Source organism: Phoxinus phoxinus (genome assembly GCF_949152265.1).
Source record: "Phoxinus phoxinus genome assembly, chromosome: 15".
In the NCBI taxonomy this organism is placed as follows: Eukaryota; Metazoa; Chordata; class Actinopteri; order Cypriniformes; family Leuciscidae; genus Phoxinus; species Phoxinus phoxinus.
This window is the reverse complement of record NC_136890.1, coordinates 26,698,406-26,723,451: the sequence shown is the minus strand read 5'-3', so window position 1 is coordinate 26,723,451 and position 25,046 is coordinate 26,698,406. Positions and strand designations below refer to the sequence as shown.

Genomic DNA, 25,046 nt, shown 5'->3' with positions numbered 1-25,046 from the left:
GTATTTTTATCCCTGTCCTGACATCCTCTAAGGCACTTATGTAAGACAGAGTGGCAGAGCCTCTTCCTTCCTGCATACACACACACACACACAGACGCGCGCGCTCGTAGCCTGAGCCGGGCCGAGCAGCGTTCAGAAACAGTCGGCATATCTGCCATTGCGTTTGAAAAAATAAAGGAATGTAATCTGGGGCTACTGTTAAGTTGGATCAAAGGGAAGATGATGTCTGTCCCCCGGCTGACACCAAGGCCTTTGTGATGGCTTAGCATGTCTGCCTGTCTGCTTGCCTTGCCTGTCTGTCTGTCTAACTGTCTCCCTGCCTTCTACAGCTAAAGCACAAACAGATAGAGCCAGCTATAGGCTCTGCCTTAGCTAGCATCCAAACCACAATAGTTTATACTGTACTGTTCAGTTAAAGGTGCTGTAAGCACAATTTATGTATGCCACTCATTAAATTTCCCTACTTCTTGACAGATATCACTGAAATATATCCTGAGAAATCATATATTTCTCTGTGACAGCCCTAGACTCTGCAAAATCTGGACAAAGCTATTCGTAAGCATTCCCATCAATATCACCAATTATCAATGGCAGTTGCTCAGTTAGCACATGATCCCCATACTAATAAATGGCCCAATATAACTATCCAAACCTTGCTATACACAGCAACAAAAAAGAGTGAGTTGGGGGAAGCAGAATAACCACAGCTGCTTTCAGCCCTTTTTCATGTTCAAGTTTGCTGACAGGCCCAAAAGCTATTCTACATCACACAAAAAGTATCCAAATAGATTTTATAAAACGGATAGTTCAAGTCATGCTGATTGTTCAATAAAATTTAGCATCTGAGATAAAATGCACAATATAGCAAGGGTTTCACAGACTATATCTTCTACAGAAAGAAATAATCTTAATGAATTTGGTTAATTTGGCTCTACATAAATACTATACATATATATTATTTTATATTAAAAAGTTTGTATTATAAATATATAGCCAATTTCAATATACTGAATGTAATATATTTCAATATATTTCCTAGCCTTATTAGTGTTTTGAACAAATTACTTCAGTGAACGATTCAATGACTTACTCATACAGGCCAATCAATGTTTCATTTCTGAATGATTCAGCATTTTTGAATTAATCAGTTGGCTAAATAACTCAGTGATTCACTCATGAAGACAGTTGTTACCACATACTGACCACAACCTGCAGAAAGAATCACTAAAATAAAAATCCTACAGTAAAATCTATTTATTGTGATTGCCATTTTGCCTTTCAATCTAATCTTAACTACTTAGTTAAAGGAGTTAAAGGAAAGTCACCACACTGACCCCTGTCAGCTGCTGGGGCAAATGTCCAGCAATAGTGAGTATGTAAAAGAACAATTACCCTTCTCAATATGACAACGAGGTAGTTGACAACTACAGGAAAATAATAAGGCAGCATATGAGTGCTAGTGAAAGGATCACAAAGGAAAGAAAGGTTTTTAATTGGCCATCGAGACACAACAGGTCCCTGGAACCAGAATGAAAGGTGTCCACTTCCATCAGTTCCTTCTTTGGAATATTCAAAGCTCTTATCCCATGAGGTTTGAGCATTTCTTTTTCCCCTGAAAGAACAGTGCACCGCAGGAGCTGCAAAGAGACTTAATACGTTTTCCCTCACACATGCACACAGATGAAAACACACAGAAATAAACATGTACACACACATCAATCAAAACCTGCTGTGGCGATGGCTATTTTGTCCCTTTGTGTCGCTCCATCCCCCTTTTCTGCAGAGAAGTGCGGAACAGGATCCATTTACATGCATATCCTGAGAGCTTTGCAGATGAGCCTCCTATGGGCAGCTTTTTTTTCTATTTGTCACGTCGGAAAATTGTGAATGTCTACAAAGACTAAAAACAGAGGCACAGCAATTGATCCAAAAAGGTGTAATATATATACATATATATATATATACACATACATGTATATATGTACATCCAGCCGGTAGTTATCGCAGAGTAAACATCGACAAGCATTATTCCGCTTATTACACGGCTACTTGCCTCATAGTAAATAATTATAATAGTAAATAATTACATTAAAAAATATTCCAAATATTTTATTAGCTCTTTATACACGGAGAAAGCAGTTGCTAGCAAGCGGCAAGTTCAAACTAGATGTACATTAGGGATACGGGACAGTCATACCGCTTATTACACGGTATTTCACATGCGTTTGTATGAAACAAGAGAGAACTGCGATTCTGGATGACAATTAAATAACTGTACACAAAATATTGATTTGAGTTTTAATATTTTATTAGCTCACCAAACTCAAAACTTCCACAAGGAAAAAACGTTCCTAGCAAGCGTAAAGCACTGACTTCTTACCAGTTGTTATCGGGGAATAACATACCTCTGGATGCCACGATTGACCAATCAGAATCAATTATTTCACAGTGTTGTGTAATATATATATATATATATATATATATATATATATATATATATATATATATATATATATATATGCACACTTTTTTTTCTTTTATATAGTTGCTATTGGCTATTGGAAAATCATTTCAGAGGAAAGGACAGTTATTAAATTTTAAGACTTTTTATTTTTATTTGGAATAACATGCCAGATGAATCATTCATTAAGATCCAAAACAGGCATTAGGGAAGTAAATAGGGTCAATTTTGATATTACATTGACTTTAAAGATCACTTAGGGAGACTGAGAAACGCTGCAGCTATTTCTGATGGTTTCTCATCATACACAACTAAATAGCTTTGGTTTTAGCATCCTCTTTACTGTGCCTGCGTGTTTCTCAAAAATACTCCAAGTGCAAACACAAGCGTGGTGTCAGATGGGGAAAAATTGTTAACCTTTCTAAATATTCCCACTTTGATAAAGGAGAGTCAAACTTCAGAGTGCAGATGCAGTGTATTTTTTGAAGAGCTATAAATAAGTGCAGCTGAATTTCAGCTTAGATCCATTTTTTTCTCCTCCTCATCTCTATTATTTTCCTCTCTTGAATCTATCAGCAGGAAACATTAGCGCTTTTCCTTTACTCTCTCAGTGCAGATCTTGATCTGAATTATGCCTCATCCAGTCAGAGAGGAAAAGAAAATGAATATTAAACATGGTTGACTTACAGAATCAGCTTAGAATAAGCTATAATCAGGTCATGCTAGCTGTTTTAAATCTTATTTGTTTGTTTAGTTTTTTCCTTCTTCTATCCTCTTTTTGGTCTAAGACTTTTTGTCTACCAATGAAAACATTCATGGAATGTTCCTAAAAGACTGACACTAAAGCACACAGCATACAATGGGACAGCATTACACCATATCCTAACCAGATGTGACAAGAATCTGTATTTTCTAAAATTGCTCTTATGACTTTTAGTCTCTCCTCCTCTGTTTAATATACATGAGGAGCAGAACTTTGGTCCAGTAATATTTCAGCGCATTCTGGGCTACTCAAAATGACAGCGCAGAAATAAAAACCAAGCGGCAGACAAAATGTAGTGTCACTTTGTCACATCACGTCTGGTTAGGACACGGTTTTAGGCTTTGCCATGGCTGTCCAGACAGTCGGAGAAGGTCAGTCTAGTGTTATAAAAGGTGTAAAAGCTAAAGCAAAATCTGTCATCAACGTGCTCCTCTGACTGATGTAGCTGTTGTTTATTCCCCTGAGAAAATCTGATGGAGTTTTGCTTTTGCAACCATGAAGACTTACCCCCTAATCTGCTCTCGCTTACACACGCTCACTCGCACGCATATCTTCAACCTTCGTGACAGTTAAAATATGACACGATTCCAGATGTCACCCAGCCCCCTCAAATAGAGTCGGGTGACAAAATTAAACACACATGCGCTCACACACAAACATGCTTTATGCAAATGGGTGAATACATTTAACTGCGGTGTGGAACAATCTTGAAATAAAAAGTTTGAGGCTAAAAAGCAGCAGAGACTGGGGCCTCCTCTGTTCCTTCTTCCCCAGGGCCAGCAAGCTTCTCTTCAAACACCTGCTCTTAAAAGCGCACAGCTAAACCAGTGGCAAACGCTGTTCGCCATGACAGTCGTTCCACACTGAAGGGCTCACATTGTTACCCTGTCAGGTTGAGCCAACCATCAAAACGCACAGCCAAACTCAAAAATATCAGTAATACAGCGAGGGGGAGGGAGAGTGGAAGAAAGCTAGCGAAAGTCTAGAGATGCATAAACAGTTTTTCAGTAAGTGTGTCATGCATTGTATTATTTAGAGTCAGTCTGTGAGGTTTTGCAGTTAATAGTTGCAGCTACATACACCAGATTATTCCAAACCCCTTTATCTGGGATGTCAGTAACTCCACAGATGTCTTAAAGCAATCAATATATATAGTAAATCTGATTTGTAAATGCTAAAATATGCTAATAATCTTTGAGGAATTAGTAAACCGCATACTTTTCAGATGCCACATCCTTCAAACCCTTCTTTTGTCTGCAGATAATCAGCAACATGGAGCCTCAGGTGACGAATGGGCCAAACTCTGGCACGGCCAACGGGCCCTCCAGCAACAGCCGCAGCTGCCCCTCGCCCATGCAGACCGGCGGCCCCAATGACGACAGCAAGACCAACCTCATCGTCAACTACCTGCCCCAGAACATGACCCAGGAAGAGTTCCGCAGCCTCTTTGGCAGCATTGGCGAGATTGAGTCCTGCAAGCTGGTTCGAGACAAAATCACAGGTAATAATAAGGAGGGGGGAAACAAAACTAAAAATGCATTTGATTTGCATAATGAACTGTGTGGAGTAGAGGCAGGAGAGGCACGATGTCTTGGGTACTATAGGTTAAAAAGGGATGGGAGCCACTTTGGTTGGATCGGAAGTGTCATTGATTAACATTAATAGACAGCTGAAAAAAGTTTAATTAATTACAAGATTGACTAAAATATTGATATGCTTATAGCATATATGGAAATATGTTTAGAATTGTTTTTTTTTTAAATGAGGCAAGCACCATGTGATTTTGAAAATGTCAACTACAGGTGAAACTCGAAAAATTAGAATATCGCGCAAAGGTGAAACTAATATATTATATAGACTCATTACATGCAAAGTGAGATATGTCAAGCCTTTATTTGTTATAACTTTGATGATTATGGCTTACAGCTATGAAAACCTTTTCACAATATTCTAATTTTGAATTTGGTTGTTTCATAAGCTGTAAGCCTTAATCATCAAAATTATTACAAATAAATGCTTGGAATATCTCACTTTGCATGTAATGATATATATAATATATTAGTTTCACCTTTTAAGTTGAATTACTGAAATAAATTAACTTTTACACGATATTCAATTTTTTTTTAGTTTCACCTGTAAATAATAACACAAATAAAATATATATTTTTATTTTTTTAATAAAAAAATTTAATTAACAAAGTCATTTTAGAATATTCAGCATTTTGAAGGTCCATCCAAAACCAGCAACCTTGTATCACAAAAATTGCTTTTTTCTTTTTTTTTACTCCACTGTTGAATATTTAATAGGACAAATGAAATGAATAATGAACTCTTACATTAAAATCATTGCTTCAATGGGTCTGTTCGACGCAGTTGTGTCAGGTCAAACCGCAATTTCAGGGAAATTCCAGAGTTGGAAACTATTCTTTGTTTACAGTGCCCAGAAAGAAAGGAGGAGAGAGAAAGAGGACATAGAGGTGTTTAAGCAGCACTCCCCTGCTAATAAGAGTTCTAATCCCACCGTAGTGACTATGTGGGTGGTAAGCAGATGGATGGCGAAGCTGCTCAGAAATAATGCCAGATAATGGCCTCCATTTTATATCCTACTTAGTGACACTTCGCTCTGGATAATCTCATTAAAACAGGGCCGGGCCTAAAGCCACTGGTTTTTAGACAAAAGGGAAGAGAGAGAGATAGAGAGACAGAGAAACTCTTGGCTCTTGACCACAGGTTTTGTAGGATTTCATTGCCAGGCAGTCAGATGGTCGGGCAAGAGAATTGTCATTAGAACCATCGTCATGAGAGTTGACACATGCTCCTTTTTCAGCCTTTACATGTGGGAAATTCACTAAAGTCTCAGGAAATCCTCACACACACCAAATGGAACGCGTTTTATTAAATTGACGGTTGTGTAAGTGAAAAGATAACGTTAACCAGGATCACTCACTGTCTTACTGCTCTGTCCTTGTTCAGGCTCGGTAACACACAGTGCATCATAAATATGGCTCTTCCTCCCTGTACTGCACTCTTTGCTCTGGGATCCCAGGGGTGCAATTTCCCAGTTCAGAATTTTAAGCTAACAAATCGCTTCTTGATCATTGTAAAAGCAGAGCGAGCTAGGAGACTGCGAGTTCTCTCTGTTGCCGTCATTAGCTGCTGTCTGGGGTTCAAAATAGATTGAGGGGCATCAGAGATTGTATCTGAACCTCGATGTCATAATATTTGACCAGATCAACCTTCCTGAGCTCTCCGCTCGGCTTTCATCTATAGGGTATGGACGTCGACGAGAAGTCACTTCTCAGCTTTTCAAAGAATTTTGACGTACGAGAGAGCCTTTTACACAGCACTTGAAAAGCTAGAGAGAGACGGCTCCCTCGACAAGGTGAGAAGCTTTGGGCCTTTGCACGTAATAGACAGGCTTCTTCTTTTCCTTTTTTCCCCTTCCCCCGCTCCTGTCAGCTTTGATGAGACGCAATGCAGTGATGTACCGTTTGCCACGGCTACTGTTCTCTTGCCCTGTCAAACCCGGGTGATTGCCGCTTGCCAAAGTGCCACCCCAGATTGTTTATCCGTCCTTCTCTTTCCTCTCCTTGCACTTTCACATGCACACATGCTCTCTCATCATCTTCTTTCTGACCTCTAGGTGTACTTGAATACACCGGAGACCTGAGGCTCAATCTTTTATTTAATGTAGTCATACACGCACGGATGTTTCTTCAACTATGGGCACTTTTGGCCCTGCAGCCATTTAGAAAGTGAAATACCTTAAAACATACTTTACAACCTAGTGTACTAACAATGTCCAACATTTTATTTCCATGCATCAATCATTCATTGAACGATGGAAATGACACTTTTAAACATTTTAGGATTAAAATGGCCAACTCCTTTGTCTTGCTAAGGTTAATTTCATAGTTAACGCGATTTATCCTAAATACACATTATTAAATATATTTCATTACTCAAATATTTCATATTAATAGGAGAGTAAATGACAAAAAAATAAAAATAGTCTATTCAAAAAGGAAATGTACAATTTAAAAAAAAAAAAACTAATTAAAAATATATTTTTATAGTGAATTTTCAATGTTTAAGATTGAACGATTAAAATAATAAAAGCTGTACAAAAAAGGGGGCACTTGAAAAAATTACAATTATGAAGGCACTGTAAAGTTTTCAAAACAGTGTTAATATTCATATAATTATAATTCCCTATAGTTGAAGAAACAACTGTGTATGCTAAGAATGCACAAATGTACTTACAAACCACAAACAAAACTCATCTCAGATTTTTTTTATTGTTGATTCATTGCACAAAAATAATTCTAAGAATAATTTACACTGAGTAAAAAAAAAAACCAGTGGACCAAATATTTATCAGCGATTATGTAAACTGTCAGCAGAAACGGCTTTATCACATCCCTCTCAGTGGGGAAAGCATTTCAGAAGTCATTACCGCTAGGATTGTGTCGAGATGCCGAATAAAGCAGATGGCGATGCTGCTAACTTAGCGGAAAGCTTTTGTTTTTAAAGGTTCATATCAAGCTGAAAATCCCCTACTCTAAATGCACACATCCCCAGCACAGTGTTGCTACCTCAGCAACACCCCGTTCTGTGCTAATAATGAGGATAAACACATAGCCCATAGGGAGTAATGGTGATTTTCTTGTGAGCCAGGAATCATATTGAATGAAAACTTTTAATGGAATACATTAAGAAAGTGTTAACGCTTCTGGCTATCAGCACAAAGCAAAATGGAAAAGACTGATTGAGCGGCGGTTTGAAAGGGGAAAAGAATTGGATACTTGTCGGGCTTTCGACACGGCGGATCCTTTTTCTGCGTGAAAATGAACACAATTGTGTTTATAATGATACGGCAGAAAAAGGACACACTCAGGCAAGGACGTGAATTGATTGCATCTGTGATTTTCCATCTGATGAGGAGAGAGGGGGGAAAAGAGCGACTGCAGATAATCTTCTGTTCATATTCTTCAAGCAGTAAATAATTACAGCACGATTAAAAATGGCTTCTGAGAAACAGCGCCAACCCCCCTCGCACCCCCCCCCCTGCGGTTTAGGCCTCTCCCTGTGTAGCAGAAAAGCAACCGGCACATGCTATCGCTCCCAGCCTATTTTGTCGCCTGCCATTTTGCTTCATTATTTTCCCTTTCTTGTCCAATCCACAGATGCCATTGTTGGTATTTAATGGCTTGGCGCAGGCGGCGGTGCTGCTATCAGTTCGCTCTGTGTTTAACACTTATGTAGCTTACATCAAAGCTGCTTTGTGCGACTGCTTGTTCAGGTACACAACCCACTCGCACGCCGAGCACCCAACCATCTGTCACGCTGCTGACCCAAACGCGGTGTCCGCTGTCTGCTGCCAAGCTTAGCGCGTGCTAACCTTAGCGCCAAGCTGAGCCGACATCAATATGTATATGGCTTCTGTCTCTACACTGACCAGAGTGCAGCCTGCACGGCCGCCAGTAAATTAAGAACGGCATGTGATTTAAAACCAGAAATACATCTTAGCAGTCCTTCGCAGATGTGCTGAAACTCACACAATCACACTGATGAAAAACTGCAGGGAAAAGCAGATGTAGTGGCATGAAAAATTCATTGTGCTTGATGTTTGCAAAAGCACGTTGAGGTTTGAAACACCTCAGTAAGTGTTAGACCGCCGCGAACGTGTGAACAACCACGATGTCAAACATGTGCCGTGTTTATCTGATGCTGTAGAAATAAAACATGAACCGTTTCCCATGTTTTGTCATTTCCTGTTAAAAACAGCATTAGGCCGAATTAAACGAGCCAACACATGCAACACAGCATCTAAATGGCGCAACCGTACAGCTGAAATTGGTAGTGGGAAAAAGTCTGATAGAATAGCAGGAATTAGCTACCATAGTGATTGCAGGGAACACTGACTTCCTCACATAATTCAGTGCCGTGATGTGTTCCGCGCTCAGCCTGGAGTAAACAAAGTAAATGATAGGTTGTTATTCAGACCTCATTTACATCGTTTGACAATGAACTTTCTGTCACCATCTCAAAGCTGCTGACAAACATGAGCACAGGAATAAACTAATCACCTTCTGTTTTGTTTGTTTTTTTAAAGGCTATTTATCCTCTATGGGGTTATATAAAAATGTGCATGGGGAAAAATTTATTTGATTTTCTCTCTTTTCTCTTTTTTTTGCTGCTGACATTCTTTAAGCAATCATATACCTGAGTTGGAGCCGTGGCCTTGTGGTTAGCTGTTGTGCGGCAACAATAAGTTGGGCAAAATTCAGGATTGAAGAATTGGCCCCCCTTTTAGTTATTTAGTATAAATATGAATTGGCCACATCTTACAGGAAGTTGAATTGGAATGACAGGAAGAGGAATTTATTGAGTTGAACCACTGATCTATAGGATCCAGAACCAAGCTTAAACGGCAACAAATTTTCTGAAATCCGGACAATGTTTCCATTAATGATCTGGCACATATTGCAAACTTTATTTTTTTCACCTAGCATTTTTACTAGCCCACAAGGTGTTTTTTAGGTTAGTTACAAACATTACCTTACGGTTAGCTTGGCATTAGCCACTGGCTCCATGCAGCTCCAGCAGTTCCAAGAGAGCGTGGGATCTCAGCATTCCCTGGGGTGGCTGCCAATGTTGTCATCTAATATACGGGGTCTGACGTCGCTTCGTTGGGGTGTCCCAGATTTACAGGGGCTCCTTTCGTTTCCTCATGCACACTCCTCCCAGACAGCCCACACACTGCAGGCTACACGCCAACACGCCGCAGGCTCCAGCACAGCAGAGTGGGGGAACGGGGGCGGGAGATTCCTGTGTCTTCCAGCTGTCGCCAGCCTGGCACAGCAAAATACAGACGCACAGTTTCAGATGGATTTACAGTGTAGGGTTTACTATGGAAGGAGTTGGTAATGACATTGGGTAAATGATTGGTTTCTCGACTGACATTAGCAATGTGCCGGCCCACACGGAACTCCAGAAAACGCAACAAACAAATAGTTAATCAATCTATGTCCCATTATCTTCAATTTTATATAATTAACTTAATACACAATGAGATTTTAAATTTCACATGTGCAACTTTCTTAATCGCAACTTCATCTCACAATTGAGACTACTTTTTTTAGCAGTTCATTCAAATGAAGTGATAAATACTTTTACATTGTTACAGAACATTTCTATTTAAAATGAATGCTGTTCTTTTGAACTTTCTATTCAACAAAGAATCTTGAGAAACATTTTATAATGATTTCCACAAAAATATTAAGCAACAAAACTATTTTCAACATTGATAACAATACATTTTCTTGAGAACAAAATCGGCATATTAGAATGATTTCTGAAGGATCATGTGACACTGAAAACTGGAGTAATGGCTGCTAAAAATATAGCGGTCATAACAAAAATGACATTTTAAAATATATTAAAAAATATATTTTATATATTTTCATACTCGGTGGATAAAAGATGCCCTATTTTTTGTGAAAGTTGAAATAATTAAACACTGCCTTCATGGTTCATGGTTAAATTTTCAAGAAATTTGTTTACCCTTTTTAGAGCATGTTAAATCTTTGTGACTGGATACAGTCTCCATTGACTGATTGACCGTCTACACTGCACAATTATTTTTGTTTTTCCCAGTTGAGCTCTTGTATCGTCAAGTTAGTAGCACACATTATTTACTATGCGCATGACTTGATTTTCCTATATCCCCCTTGATTTTCCAGATTTTTTTATTACTTTCCTTAACTTATTGGACCTAATTAAGGCTTACTTTTGTTTTGGCCTATGTCTGTATTATTGCATATGGTTCTGTTGTAATGTATTGTATTCTGTACTCATCCATAGTTGGGTGAGGGACTGCGTGTGGTATTTTTGTATTGCTATGGTTGTTTGTTGTTTATTGAAAATTCAATAAATATATTTTAATTACAAAAATTATAATCATGACAACTCTAAAAAGATTGTTAGAATGGTAATGGATATAACAATGTTAATGTATTTGGTCTTGGCTGAAAAGATCTGTTACACTGCTTCTCCTGCCATACTGTTGATTATTGCTGTTGTTGGTTATTGCTGCTGCAGAGCAAGTACGGGACTTGCTACTGCCAATACATACACCGATACTCTGCTGTGAGCATGTAAGCACAAATAGCATAGAATTACCTGGTGCAAATCTATACAGCTGGAGCTAGGGAAGGTGGAAGGTTTCAGAGGAACTCTGAAAGAGTGTTGCAAACTGCTGCTTACCAGCTAGTTAAATGTTGAGCCTCAAGCTCATTGGCTGCAGATACGACATCAGCTTGTGCCATGTAGTGCATGGCTTGTGCAATGTAATTATCATCAGGCTTTTTGATAAAATCGTACCGAATCCAAACATTTGAACGCCAGGGTATGTCACAAGATTAATTTAATTTCAACTTTAAATACCATGTGATTTTGTGTCCCAAAATGGAACTTTATATCTAATTTTTTTTTAAATCTCGCAATTACCTTTTTTTTCCATATCAATCTAAGTTCTTTATAAATAGAAGGGGAAAAAAAGCTATATTTACTTTTCCTTGTATAACATGCAGTAAAATACACAGTATGTAGGTACATAAGGAAACAGGCCTTACATTTGTGCAGGGTAAGGTAAGCTAATGGTTTTACACAACCTCTTAGGCGAAATATGAATCTCTAATGCAAATCCAATCAGAATGATGCTTTTGTCTGGGAGAGAGCACTTAGGCATCCCTTAAGTGTTTTATGTACAAATGGGTCGAATTAAGGCTATTAGATGCAACGATAAACAGCATTAAGAATAGAGATTATCTCATTGCACCTTACATTATCTAATTACACTTCAGTCAGCTTTTGTCTCTTTGGATGGAAGATCACTAAGCTAATTAAAATGAAGCCATAAAGTTGTACGTTGCCATCTATTGGCATTACACAAGTCATGATGACCTCAGTGATGCAGCCGTGTATTTCTATATCATATAAAATGCAACAAAAATGTATTTTACTGCAGAGACATGTTTCTGTCCCAAGATGCTATAGCGACAAGGGCAAAATGTCAAGCAAGCAGGCAGCAGCGATACATTTGTTTTGACAAATTGAAATGGATTTTCGTCTTTGCTTTTTCCCCCCCTTCCACATCTTAAATGTGACTAAATTTAAGTCTGACCAAACAGATTTTCCTGTTCGTAGCCAGAAAGCTTCGTGATATCAAGGTGCGTTAACGTCAGATGCTCGTTGAACTGTCATCTTGTGTCTGTGCTGCTGTTCTCTCCCAAACGAATGCTAGTTTTAGCTTTCCCAGCTGATTCAAGCTTAAGGGAACTGCAACTGTCGACTCAACATGGCTGCCGGAGGGTTTGTGGAGAGTGGGGGGGGGGGTGTTGCTGGAGGCAGTTTTGTGTTTGCTACAATGTTCATCTCATTTTCAATCAATGGAAGCACTGGGCCTTTAAATTATGTATCAACAATTGATGTAGAGAGAGGGTGAAATTAGCGAGAATCCAGTCTGAAGACTTTTAGCTCACTGCCAAGCAGCAGAACTGCGAAAATCAGGCAACTATATCTTTCATGTGCAAAGCTTTGATGATAAATGATGTTCAGCACAGGGAAGTGTGTGTGTGTGTGTGTGTGTGTGTTATTGTAAATGATATGTACCATGAAGTAAAAGTGTACTGTATGTGTGCGTGTGTGAGAAAGAGAGGAAGGACACCCACTGGACACACTCATTTTATCTTCTCACACACTCCGACTCCTGCTGCTGAGGTAAGAGGCGTAATGGTTCAAATACGACTCCTCCAAATGGAGCCTCTCACTCCAAACAGCCTCAATTTAACAAGAGAGAAACATCTCATTCCTCCCATTTAACTCAGCATGTTCCTCAAGGGCTAAAGGAGACCCATACTGGGGTGGGGGGGTAGGGGGTTGTATCTTACGCCCGCCCTTCCTCATCTTCCTCATCCTCTCGATCACAGAGACAGTAATAATCTTTTTCATGTACACATACCGTGGGTTCACAAACATGACAACACACGCTATGTCTCTCTGGAGCAATATACAGCTGTGCATATTATGGATCATATTTTTTGTATCAAAAACATATACCCCAGATTATAAAATCAAACAGCAGGGGGTCTATAATACCTGTTATCCATTCCTGTTTCTCTCAATGTCAGATGCTAGTCTGGCAATGGACCCCCTGTAAGTACATGGCTTGTAATCGGCCATCTTTGCTCCTCATGGGAGCACATCATTTTTGAGCCAATCACCTAAACTGTGAGGCTCTGGATCTGCAGGAAATGACATCATGAAAATCCTGAACGATTTTCGCCTCAACAAGAACCTGCACTAAGTATTTATCCTGAAAATATATTACAAAAGAAAATATTACAAAAGTCGTTTTAAATTATAATAATATTTAAACATATTACTGTTTGTACGTGTTTGTGATCAAACAAAAGCCTTGGTGAGAATAAGAGACTTCTTTCAAAAGCATTAAAAAAATCTTAATCACCCCCAAACTTTTGAAAGGTTATGCATGTTGCTTGCATACGATTTTAAATAAATAAATATACATGGCTACAGTTGAATTGTTGTCAAAGGAGAAAGATGCTTTTGGATCCAGCCAAACCTATACTCTTTGTTTTACCCACACACTCACAGAACACACTGTCTCCGTCAAGCTCTCGCACATTACTATTACGCTCCAGCTTTAGCCGTGTCCCATCGCAATGAAAAACCCATCAGGAGCCTACACACTAATAGTCATAAGCTGTTTATTTGTGAAAAATATCCTTTTAATTGGTGTTAAGCATTGTCTTTGAAAAAGCCTTTCCAATGTTTCCAAATTTGACTGCACGTCTATCCTGCTGGGGAACAGAAAGTGCTGGAAAAACGGAGATCAGCACTCATTAAAAGCTCATTAAAAGCGCAATGCATCATTTCAGTTTCAATTTTAATTGACAATTAAAATATATAAGTTAACGTAACCATTATACTAATTAAACAGCATTGAGGTAATTCTCTTTTACTGTGGCATTTGATGTTTAATGCATATATCTAATGGGCTCTGTCAAAATCCTCAATCATCTTTTTGCAGTTTCACATTTTATACAGTTTATGCGTATCGATCATCTTGCTTTACACCAGAGAAAAGAGAATATTCTTTTTAAAATTCAAGTAAACGGCACACTCTGCCCTGAATGCTTATGACAGAACAACACAAAATATAAATCACACTTCTCTAGATCAAACATGACATGAAACGTTCACAGAATAGGTATGATGCAGAGTGCTGACTTTGCCATGAAACATTCTTTGTGATTCCTACTTCCCTCAATAATAAATTCATGAGGCAGACCTGACTGTAACCCTCTCCGGTACCTACGCTGTTGTCCATTGTAGGTAACCCTGGCTGTGCTGAAGAGATTGTGTTTGTGTGCGCTTTGCATTCATGTGCTGTCTCTGCGTGGGTATATGATCTGGTTGTGTGAACAGAATTTTATATTCTGTGTGTAGGTGTGTCTACCATATATGCATGCCCAAATACAGTATACAGTACTGAGTATATATATACTCATGTATAGGTATCGTGTTTGATGTTTATTTTTTATGTGTCTGTGTGTTTTAAGGAAGTGCAAAAAATACATGGGTTGTCAGAACAACTATTTGGCTTTACTGAAGCCCCATATAATTGGGTCCACCAGACTCCGCCCAGCGCTCTTTGTGTGTTCAAAAACACAGCTGCAAAAAAGACACATTTTTAAGTTGAACGATTTTTAACTTGACACACTGTCTTGAGACAGAATGCTGAAAAACACAGCAAAAGCCTCAACACAATGTCCATAGATGCCCAGTCTGTTCATAGACTGGCATTTAAAAAAATTGCAGACTAAATGTTGGAACATATAGTCCTTCAACAGATATTGAACTAATAAACAAGCTAAATATTAGGTCAGATTCCCTGATTTGATTAAATTCTGATTCACTAGCTCTCTATTCAAATGTTGTTGTTTTTTTATTCAATTCTGATTTATAATGGGGTTGTTTCAGTTATAATGTTATTTTTGCTTACATATTAAAGAAATTCTCTCTTGGCCAATTCTGCTAACTACAGAGGAAACCTTCTAATATGGTTTCAACACTAAACAACACAACCAGAAACTGCTCCGAAGGTATTAACTAAAGTAAACTTTAAATTGCATTTCTTTTCTGAAACTGTTATTAAAACAATGTGTAAAAATAGTTTCAGTTACAAACCCATTAGAGTATAGAAACTCTCTGAATGCATCTACAAATGTCTAAATCAAAACATTTCAAGTAAAAATTCACATGAAAGTGTAAACAAAGGTTCTTTTAAAGTATCGCAGTAATGATTCAACTTCAGTGCCGGTTTTAGTGTGCTGACAATTATTGTGAGATTTTAGCATGTTAATACTCTCCCTGCTGAGTTGCATCTCATTATTCAACCCCTTTAAAGCTTCACTACTAAAATATTAAAAACAGTAGATAAACTAGTCAACCTCACTAATCAGTAGTCTGTTAGTGGACAACTAGCCGACCATCTAGACCACTAGATATCCTTAGTATGTCTGCATGTCCATAAGCAGGTGCAGCATGCAGCAGTGAGTTGTGTTGATAAAGAGGGAGTTTGTTTAATGACACGGCTATGTGCTTGTGTGCATGTCTGTAATATTACGTTTTCTTTGCGATTGTGCCTCTGCAGTTTGTTAGAGAGCACAGATGAGATATGAGATATTTAATAGAGATCAGTTTAAGGTTCTGTTAATGTGTCTGTTCGCGGGGAAATTAAATTAGCTAAATAATTGCCTTGCCAAAAAAAGGGCCTTAGAGATTGTCAAAACAACTCGCAGCCTCCCTTCTTTAAAGCAGGGTGATTTTATTATTTGTATTGCCATGGACTACAAAGTCTAATAATGAAATTATGCACTTAAATTAATAATGAATGAACTCACTAAGGGTTTCTTCTTTTAATTTTCTTAAAATATTAAGAATATGATTCAGTTCCACAACAATCCTCGTAACCCAAGTGTACGTGTGTGCGCTAGTGCTTTTTTCTTAGCAAACAGCCTGGTTCTAGTCCCCCACTGAGATCTCCACGGTCGCACCGCTGTGTGATAGAGAAGGGATGTGTGTGTGTGTGTGTGTGTTACACTGGTGGGAGAAATCCCTTTGACTGAAGCGGCCTTGGTCGGCCTCACCTTATCCTCAGGCAAGAACTCCAAAGGAGGCAAGAACAACTGCTAGCGACGTTATGGAAATGCCATCAGGCAAAGGGGCATTACAAAACAGATTGTTTTATGAACCCATTATTGTACGCTCAAACACACAATCATGCAAACACACGCATCCACCCACGCGCACATATACACACAATGAAAATGGCATTACGGGGCATGCCAACGTGGGGCCAAATGCTCTGGGCCACAAAGGAAGGAGCGAGGAACAGAGCTGAGATGGTGAAGACAGAAAGACAAATGGAGAGGTTAGGCAGAGTCAGTGTCTTTCTTCTCTCTGGTGCGTTCTCCGAATGTATCATTATCCAGAGCTGAAGTTCTGCATGACAGCACTTGGAAACACACTTCATTTACACTAACCTTTCCTTTTCCATTTTCTCTCTCACACACACATGTTGGGTTTCTAAGTTTTATGGGGACTTTCCATAGACAAAATTATTTTATACTGTACAAACTGTATATTCTGTTCCCTAACTGTTGTCCTCACGGGGACCAAAAAAAACGTAGGGTTTACCTGAACCACACACACACACTTTTTCGCTTTTTGAGCTTGGCACAACACTTTAGTTGAGGGTAAAATTTTCACTATTCACTAAGACTTTTGCCATAATAAACACCTAATTACTGATTATTAATAGTTAGTAAGGTAATTATGTTTAGGTATTGGGCAGGATTAAGGGATGTAGAACAAAGTCAAGCAGAATAAGGAATTAATATTTGCTTTATAAGTACTAATAAACAGCCAACATCCTAGTAATTTGCATGCTAATAAGCAAGTTCATAGTGAAAACTGGACCCTAAACTAAAGTGTTTCCAAAAAATTATACATTACATTAACAAATACACTACTGTTCAAAAGTTAGGGGTCAGCAATATTTTTTATGTTTTTGAAAGGAGTCTCTTATGCTCACCAAGACTGCATTTATTTGACCAATAATACAGTAAAAACAGCAAAATTGGGAAGTATTATTACAATTGCAATATGTAAAATGTAATTTATTCTTGGCAAAGAATAAATTATTCATCGTTACTCCGGTCTTCAGCGTCACAGGGTCCTTCAAAAATAATTTTAATGATTTGGGGCTTGCATTTCTTATTACTATCAATGTTGTAAATAATGAGCTGCTTAACTTTTTTGTGTGGATATTTTCCCCTTCTTAAAAAGTAAAAAAAGACAAAAAAAACTATCTTTTAATGGCTTTACTGTCACTTTTGATCACCTGAGCAATAAAATATTGTCTAGGATCATGGTATTTATATTTAAAGGAACTTTGAAACATCAGTGTCAGGCTTTGAATAGTGCCTCTTCTCAGTCTAAATGAATGACAGAGGGATTGGTAATCCTCCATAATCCAGAGAGAAAGAGATAGAGGCATGCTGTTTGAAGCGAGGGCAGCAAGAAGTTCTCCGCTCACCCCCCACGGTATCTGGCGCGCTTTAGCTTATGTTTGTTTGGCGCAGGGTGTAACACTCTTACGCATTTATGATTCACTTTGTGTGTACACTGTGGACTTAGCGCTGTCTGTTTCCATTAATGAGGATAAGTGCAGCGCTGTTCTCGAGTTCCACTGCACTTGTGTGGCGAGATCTTTGAAGAACGGAAAGGAAAAGGGAGGAAAAAAGCAGTACCACACAGGCCTTTAGCTGCAGGGTTTCTATTTAAGTCAAATAGCAGCTGATGTGTGCCTCGCCTTCAGAGGAGCAGACGACGGTTAGAAGAGGTTAAATCAAAATAATTCCACCAAAGACTCTGTCAGAGGTTTCCAGCGGAAGCTTTCACTTAATGTGCACTTTCTAAACAAGCTCAAGCTAGTTACTGCTAGTCAGGCTAATGCTACATATATCATTAACTGTTAATGTCGTCTATGCATAATGTATGCATAGCTTTTGTGATGAATGCTTTTAAGTGGTTTTAAATAATTTTTTAGGGTTTGTAACTAAGGACAAGTGATTGGCTTTCAAAGGAAGGGTTGTTCAAAGAAATGCTTTCACAATTTAATGTCTTTTTAAACGTAATGACATGTTTTAAGCTAAAGTAAGTATTTTCTTTTCCTTCTCTTTCCTTCACTACAGGGCAGAGTCTTGGCTATGGTTTCGTCAACTACATTGACCCAAAAGATGCAGAGAAAGCCATCAACACGTTAAATGGACTCAGACTTCAGACCAAAACGATTAAGGTACGTGACTACACTACCATAAAGTCCAGTCTCACACATGTCAGGGATTTTTAAAAAAAGGTGCCTGTTTAAAATCAAGTAACACTATGATGATGATTATTTAATTTAAAAAAAAGCATAAATCAGCTTTGCTATCACAGAAATAAATTACATTTTTAAATATATTAAAATAGAAAAAAAAGTTTTAATTGTGATAATATTTCAAAATATTATAGCTTTTTGATCAAATAAATGCAGCCTTAATGACTTCAAAAACATATATTTTTTAATTATTATTTAATTTGAATATTTTATGAGTGAACGAATTGCTTATATAGAGCATACTATTAATTAATGAAACTATAGGCTAAAATTAATGAATTATCATGATTTATCACCACATTATTTTGGTATAATTAATGTAAAAAATATAAACAGCTGTATTGCGGCATTTCTGTATACATACATGAATGTGTAGATCTCAGTGATGGGGTCAGCGAACGGGTTCATGTTGTGAGGCTACTGCCTGCCTGTTGTTTACCGAACACTTTTTTGCCAAAGCAACCCACATTACGCTAATTGCAGGAGCGGTGACCAGTGCCACTCGCTCAAGGGCACAGCGTTGACAAGCTTCTCTCAGTACCTCTCCAGTTAACAGGTCACCCGCACCTGGGATTGAACCTATTTAAACGTAACAGATAACTGAGACGGTAACAGAGCTACATCTCATTTAGGTGGAAGCGCTCTCCCAGTCACCATTTCTCACGTCTGCGCCAGTCAATGCGTTGAATGTTTCCTGTCACCGTTTGTGCCAGTGGAGCTGCAGTGATTAGAACATGTGGCGTACACTGCCTCGTGCTGGGCTGAGGCACGGCAGCACAAAGAGAGAGGAGGGCAAATCTGACTCATTAAGATGCAGAAGGAAACAGGAAAGCAACTGAAGGAAGAAAAGGGGAAAATAGTGTAATTGATATGTAAATGAATCTCCAAATGTCAAATCATGAAGTCTCACAAAAAGAGGGAAATAGCATGTATAATAGAATAATGTGGACATGCTAAATAGACATCTAAAATATGTCTGGTTTCCACCGTAGAAAAACACATCATTCAATTCTGTTCTATCTCAATATTTTATTATTTTATTTTATGTTTTGTTCTTTGTTGTTCTGATATGTTCCATTCAAATTCTGTTTTATTGTCTTCTGATTTGTCAAATTTAATTCAATTTAGATCTGATCTGTCTTTTTGTATTCGTTTGATTTTTTGTTATGTTATATCAGTGTTCTGTTGTATTCCATTCCTTTTTGTCAAATTCTATGATGTTGTCAGATTTTTACTATGGTTTCTGTTCTGTTCTGATATTCTATTCTATTCAATTTTATTTTATTCTCTTATGATTTGTCATGTTCTATTCTGCCCTGGACTGATTTGATCTATTCTTTTCTATTCTACTCATTTCTGTTCTATCATTAAATTAAATTATGGAACGAAATAGATTCACCACAATCTGATGGTTTCCATTTTCCTCAACAGTGCTTAATTTAGAAGCAGCAGCTGGTTTTAACAGTCAATTCCTGACGGCTGCTTACGGCATAATCTGGCTGTGTGTGTGTGTGTTTTCATCTGGCCTATAATCCCAGACCTCTCACTTACATCCGCCCTAATCTAATCAGATTGGATTTCGCCTGCTTATGAAAACACGGCTCAGTCTGCGAGGCTCAGTACCTCTTAACATAACAGCAAAATAACGTGTGTGTGTGTTTGTGCATTTGCGTGTGGGAGCGAGAGAAAGAAAGTAAAAGAGAGAGGAGAAAGAAAAGACTTGTCAGGGCTGTTTTTGAAAGAGCACAGCACACTGCTCACAAACATGGGCGTTTTCCAGAGTGGCAGCATGTGTATGTGTTGGCCGGCAGTGTTTCTAGTACTGGTTTCAGCATCAGCTAAGAATCCATCAGAGACAGAATGACTCACTCTGTGTGTATTTGCTGATCATCACAGCTTCCTGCCACGCGGCACTTCTCTCAGTGACAAAACACACTTCCAAGGAGGCAGCGCTACACACATACATAAACACAGTTAAAACACTGCACTTACTGGCCTTTTTCACTGCCATCCTAGGGCTATGACAGAGTGACTCTCTTGAGCTGGTCCTTTCAACTCCCACACCCCTTTAAGAGAAAAACACAACAACAACGAAATTAAATTGCTTCAGTTCATGGCTTCTTTGTACTGTGAATCAGTCAAAACCTCCCAAGTTATCAGTTTGAATCATTCAAAAGAATAATTTACTCAATCCACCACAGCAGTTACTGAATTAACATCTGACTCACTGAATTGCAGGGCATAATAGCTGTCATTCATCGATGACTCAAACTAAACCAACATTTTATGTGAACTTAACCCTATATGTTAAATCCTACATTAGGAAATGAGGATTGTGAGACTTCAGTATAATTGCTGTTGAAGTTTCACAACTTGTGAAATTGATGTAGCCACCATTTTATAAAAGCATTAGTATTCAAATGTAGCTTTTTAAATATTAAATAAATTTAAACTATATATATATATATTATATATTTTATATATATATGAATATAATATGATATATATAACTGATAAATGGTAAAGTTCTGCTGTACAACCGATCTAGAAGAAAATAGCGTCATAATCCAGTTTAAGTAAGTTCAGTAATGGTTAATTTTTGTTGTAAAAAAGTTATTAATTTAGTCCATTTATATATATAGCCGCTATCGAGAAAACAGTAATGTCATCGTCCAGCTCAGTTCAGTTCTCATATATTGGTGTCAATGCAGGCAGATCAATAATATTGTTGAATATTAAGTGTCCCCAACTAAGCAAGCCAAAATCCAAAGGCGACAGTGGCAAGGAACAAAATCTCTATCAGGTGACAGAAGGGAGAGAGAAGAAACCAGGCTCATAACCTGCAGGAATGATGTTGCTGAGAATACTTCTTCTAAACATGATGGATTTCCACCTCCAGCCACATACACACTCTAACAAAAGCAGACTTTATGGGTAATGAAGCAAGAGTTGTCTTCCGTGACTATCCCTGCCTACATACACAAACAAAAGGCAGGCTACTGTGCACTGTGCTGTTCACACGTGCATCTCATGCATGATTGATTTTTTTTTTGCCTGCGCTCACACACAAACTTGAATACTGGAATTGACACAACCAAAGATGTGCAAAGTGACAAACAATTTGTCTGTCCACAATGAAAGCCTATGTGGAGAAGAATTTTGGACCAATTTCGCACTAGACGGCGCAACCAAGTGCTACCAAAGTGAGTTTAGGGAGAGGGAGCTTCACAAGAAGGCTGAGCTCATGAATATTAATTAGCTAATACTGATGATCCACACTGACTTGATATGAGACACAATATCAAGCCAGTTTAAAGTTTCATCTTTGAAATGTCAAAACTGAAATGTCACCAATTTTACATCAAGATACAAAGATCAAGATAGTGAATATAAACCACATATTCATTTGAAAATGTAAAACTGTCAATAGTTGTTGATTACATGTTCCTCCACAAAAAAGTGCTCTCCTAAAATCACTGTAATTTGTGTGACATTCAGAGTTTTTTCCGCTCAGTTCATGAGCACAAATGAACGTGTCAAATTTTATGCAACAACTTAATTCTCAAACCGAGCAGAATACACAAAGTCAAATATAAATTTACTTCAGTAGGTTTGATGCATGAATATTTAGCAGCGCACATTCTCTGATTTCTCCACCTACTTATTACTGTCAATGTTCGCCTCTGAATAAGCACATTCTGACTATCCGCTCTGGTAATTTACTATGTCAATGGATAGATCTGCCTTTTTTTTACCTCTATAAAACAGAAACTATTGCAAATTATCAGAAATTATGTGCTTTTAACGCAACACATACATCTTTTTATATCAGCTGACTATGTTCGGTTGACTGGGCTAAAAGTCTTTGCGCCCTGAGTAATGCTACAGAAATAGAAACCAAGCAACCGTCAAAATATGCTGTTGTTTCTTGTGGTCACAGCTGGTAAAGACAAAACTGTGATTTACATGGAAGATTGCTTATCACTTCATCACTCCAATCTGTGTTCTTTGTTAATCATCGAGATCTTTTTATCTCCATATTTACTATCTCTTCATCCATCCGTCCATCTCAGCGTGGGTCAGAGAAGCCGATGTCTTTATCTCTTCCTTGTGATCTCTCTTTTACACACCTCTCACGCTCTCGGCACTCCCCGCTTGGTCTCCTTTCTCTCTGCACTCCATGAAACCTTTTATTCAGACCAGCACCAGCCCTCTCAAAATGATGCTCTCCTGCTGTAATACGACGAGAGAGAGAGAGGTGAAATCCTCTATCTCATAACTTCTAATAAGTGTGTTCCAAGGTCATCCTTCTCATAAAGCCTCCATCGTAACCCCACCCCCCATCGAGCCGGGATGAAGACAGACCATCTAATAGCAAAAGACAGCTGTGTCTAAGAGTGGATGAGCGAGAAAAAGGGGGAAAAAGAAGGAGAGGGTAATTATCTGAAGTGCAGTTCTTTGCTCTTTTCAGTGGAGCAAAAAAAACGCAGTTTATGAGGGCCCTCCTGCTGAAATAAGCTGATGATGTATATGTTTACAAGAGGCTTTTTAGACGAGAAAAAGGAAGTGAGAAAAGATGTCTGTGGTGGTTTACGATGAGTATATATTCTTTGGCAAGATGCCGGTGTCAGGTTCAGGGACATGCTGTCGCTCGAGCACATCAGCTAATGCAGAAAGTCCATGAAAACAGATCAACCGAGCTGCGTTTTACTGGCTAAAAAAGAAAAAAAGAATGAGAGTTTCAATCCAGTCACAACTTCCACACCCTCATCATTTTGTTGCACACACACACTTCTCCATGACACTTCTCCGTTTCTCAGCAAAACTCCGGCTTTGCCTTCCTGTCGAGGTGTGATGGGAGAAATCCCACTGAGGGCGAGAAGAGCGTAGCCTTGTGCTGTGAGATACGTGTATATACACACACACACACACACACTTCTCACAGCAGACAGGGCGTTGATAGATCTGACATCTGGAGCTGCTTGACAGGGCAAGAAAAAAAACAAAAAGAAAAGAGGAGAGGAAAAAAAAAGAAGGGAAGGGAGGAGAGGGAAGAGCCTGCCAGGGTTCCATGGCTTTTGCCTTCTCCTTTTAAGTGGATTTGAGGAGATTACAGCGGAGTGTTTAGCATGTTTAGCTCAGCATTTGTAGCAGTGTAACAGCCTGTGATGGCTCTGCTGCCCAAATGTCAGAACTAATGAAAATATGAGATGGAAAGGCTGCTTCAACCATTAATGGGAACAGATTAAATTGACGTGAGCATTAAAAGGGCAGGGAGATAGAAACATCTCCCTATCTTGGATTAAAACTGAACTGTAGCGGGAAAGAGCGAAGACAGACAAAAAATCAACAAGAAAATTCAGTCTGTTAATAGATTTGTTCATCTAAACATGAACATTTTGTCATCATTTTCTCACCCGCATGTCGATTCAACCCTTATGACTTTCTTCAGTGGAACACAAAAGGAGACATTTTGAAGAAAGAACTACTTGTTCCAATACAGTTTAAATGACGCTTTAAAAAAGTATCATAAAATAATCCATATGACATATGTATTGACTTAGACATGCAATCAGCTAAGGAGGAAGGGGAAAAGAAAAGCTTTTTTTCTCCATAAGAATAGTTGTTATTCAAAATAATATTTTATAATAATAATTTTATTATTATTTATATTATACAAATTGAATCAATAAATAAATAAATTACAATTGCAACACTACTGTTGTACTGCAAAATAAAAAAAGAGTATTTAATAAAATTATAAAATACTAGTCAAATTAAAATACTAATATTTATGGCTTTATGGATTTTGTTGCTTTCAAACGTTAATTTATAAGAGTTATATTGTGGAGGAAAACTGCTGAGAGACCTTGAAGCATCTCTTTTGTTATTTTTTTTATTATTATAAATGATTCTCATTTCAAATTTAGGAAGATATCCATGCATGAAATACATGTATTTGAAAACTAAGCAATTTAGCAACAGAATAAATCACACGATATTTAAAGTCTTCTAAAGACATATGACAGCTTTGTGTCATGAACAAACTGACATTTAAATAATTATGTGCTGAAAATCTTGAGGTACAAATTCTTGGATCTTTTCATTGAATCACTTCAATAATAATAAATTATATTTGTATGAAAGCAAATATGAAACTATGAAAGTTTTACTATGATATTCTGTGAGTAAATAATTTTAGGGAGAACTATCCTTTTAGAAATAATTATCATTCAAGATAATCCAGGATGAGCCACAACACTGAAGTTTTTTTCCACAAGGATTGCTTT

The 25,046-nt window shown here is 38.0% G+C and overlaps 1 protein-coding gene across 10 annotated transcripts in view; it reads left to right on the top strand.

Moving 5' to 3' along the window:
• Positions 1–25,046, top strand: part of elavl4 (ELAV like neuron-specific RNA binding protein 4) — a 78,122-nt gene that overhangs the window by 34,494 nt on the left and 18,582 nt on the right. For all 10 annotated transcript variants that reach the window (XM_079638572.1, XM_079638578.1, XM_079638577.1 and 7 more), the window contains 2 exons: positions 4,485–4,725; positions 18,572–18,675. In XM_079638572.1, coding sequence (XP_079494698.1) covers positions 4,485–4,725; positions 18,572–18,675 — 345 coding nt within the window. The remainder of the gene's footprint in view (positions 1–4,484; positions 4,726–18,571; positions 18,676–25,046) is intronic.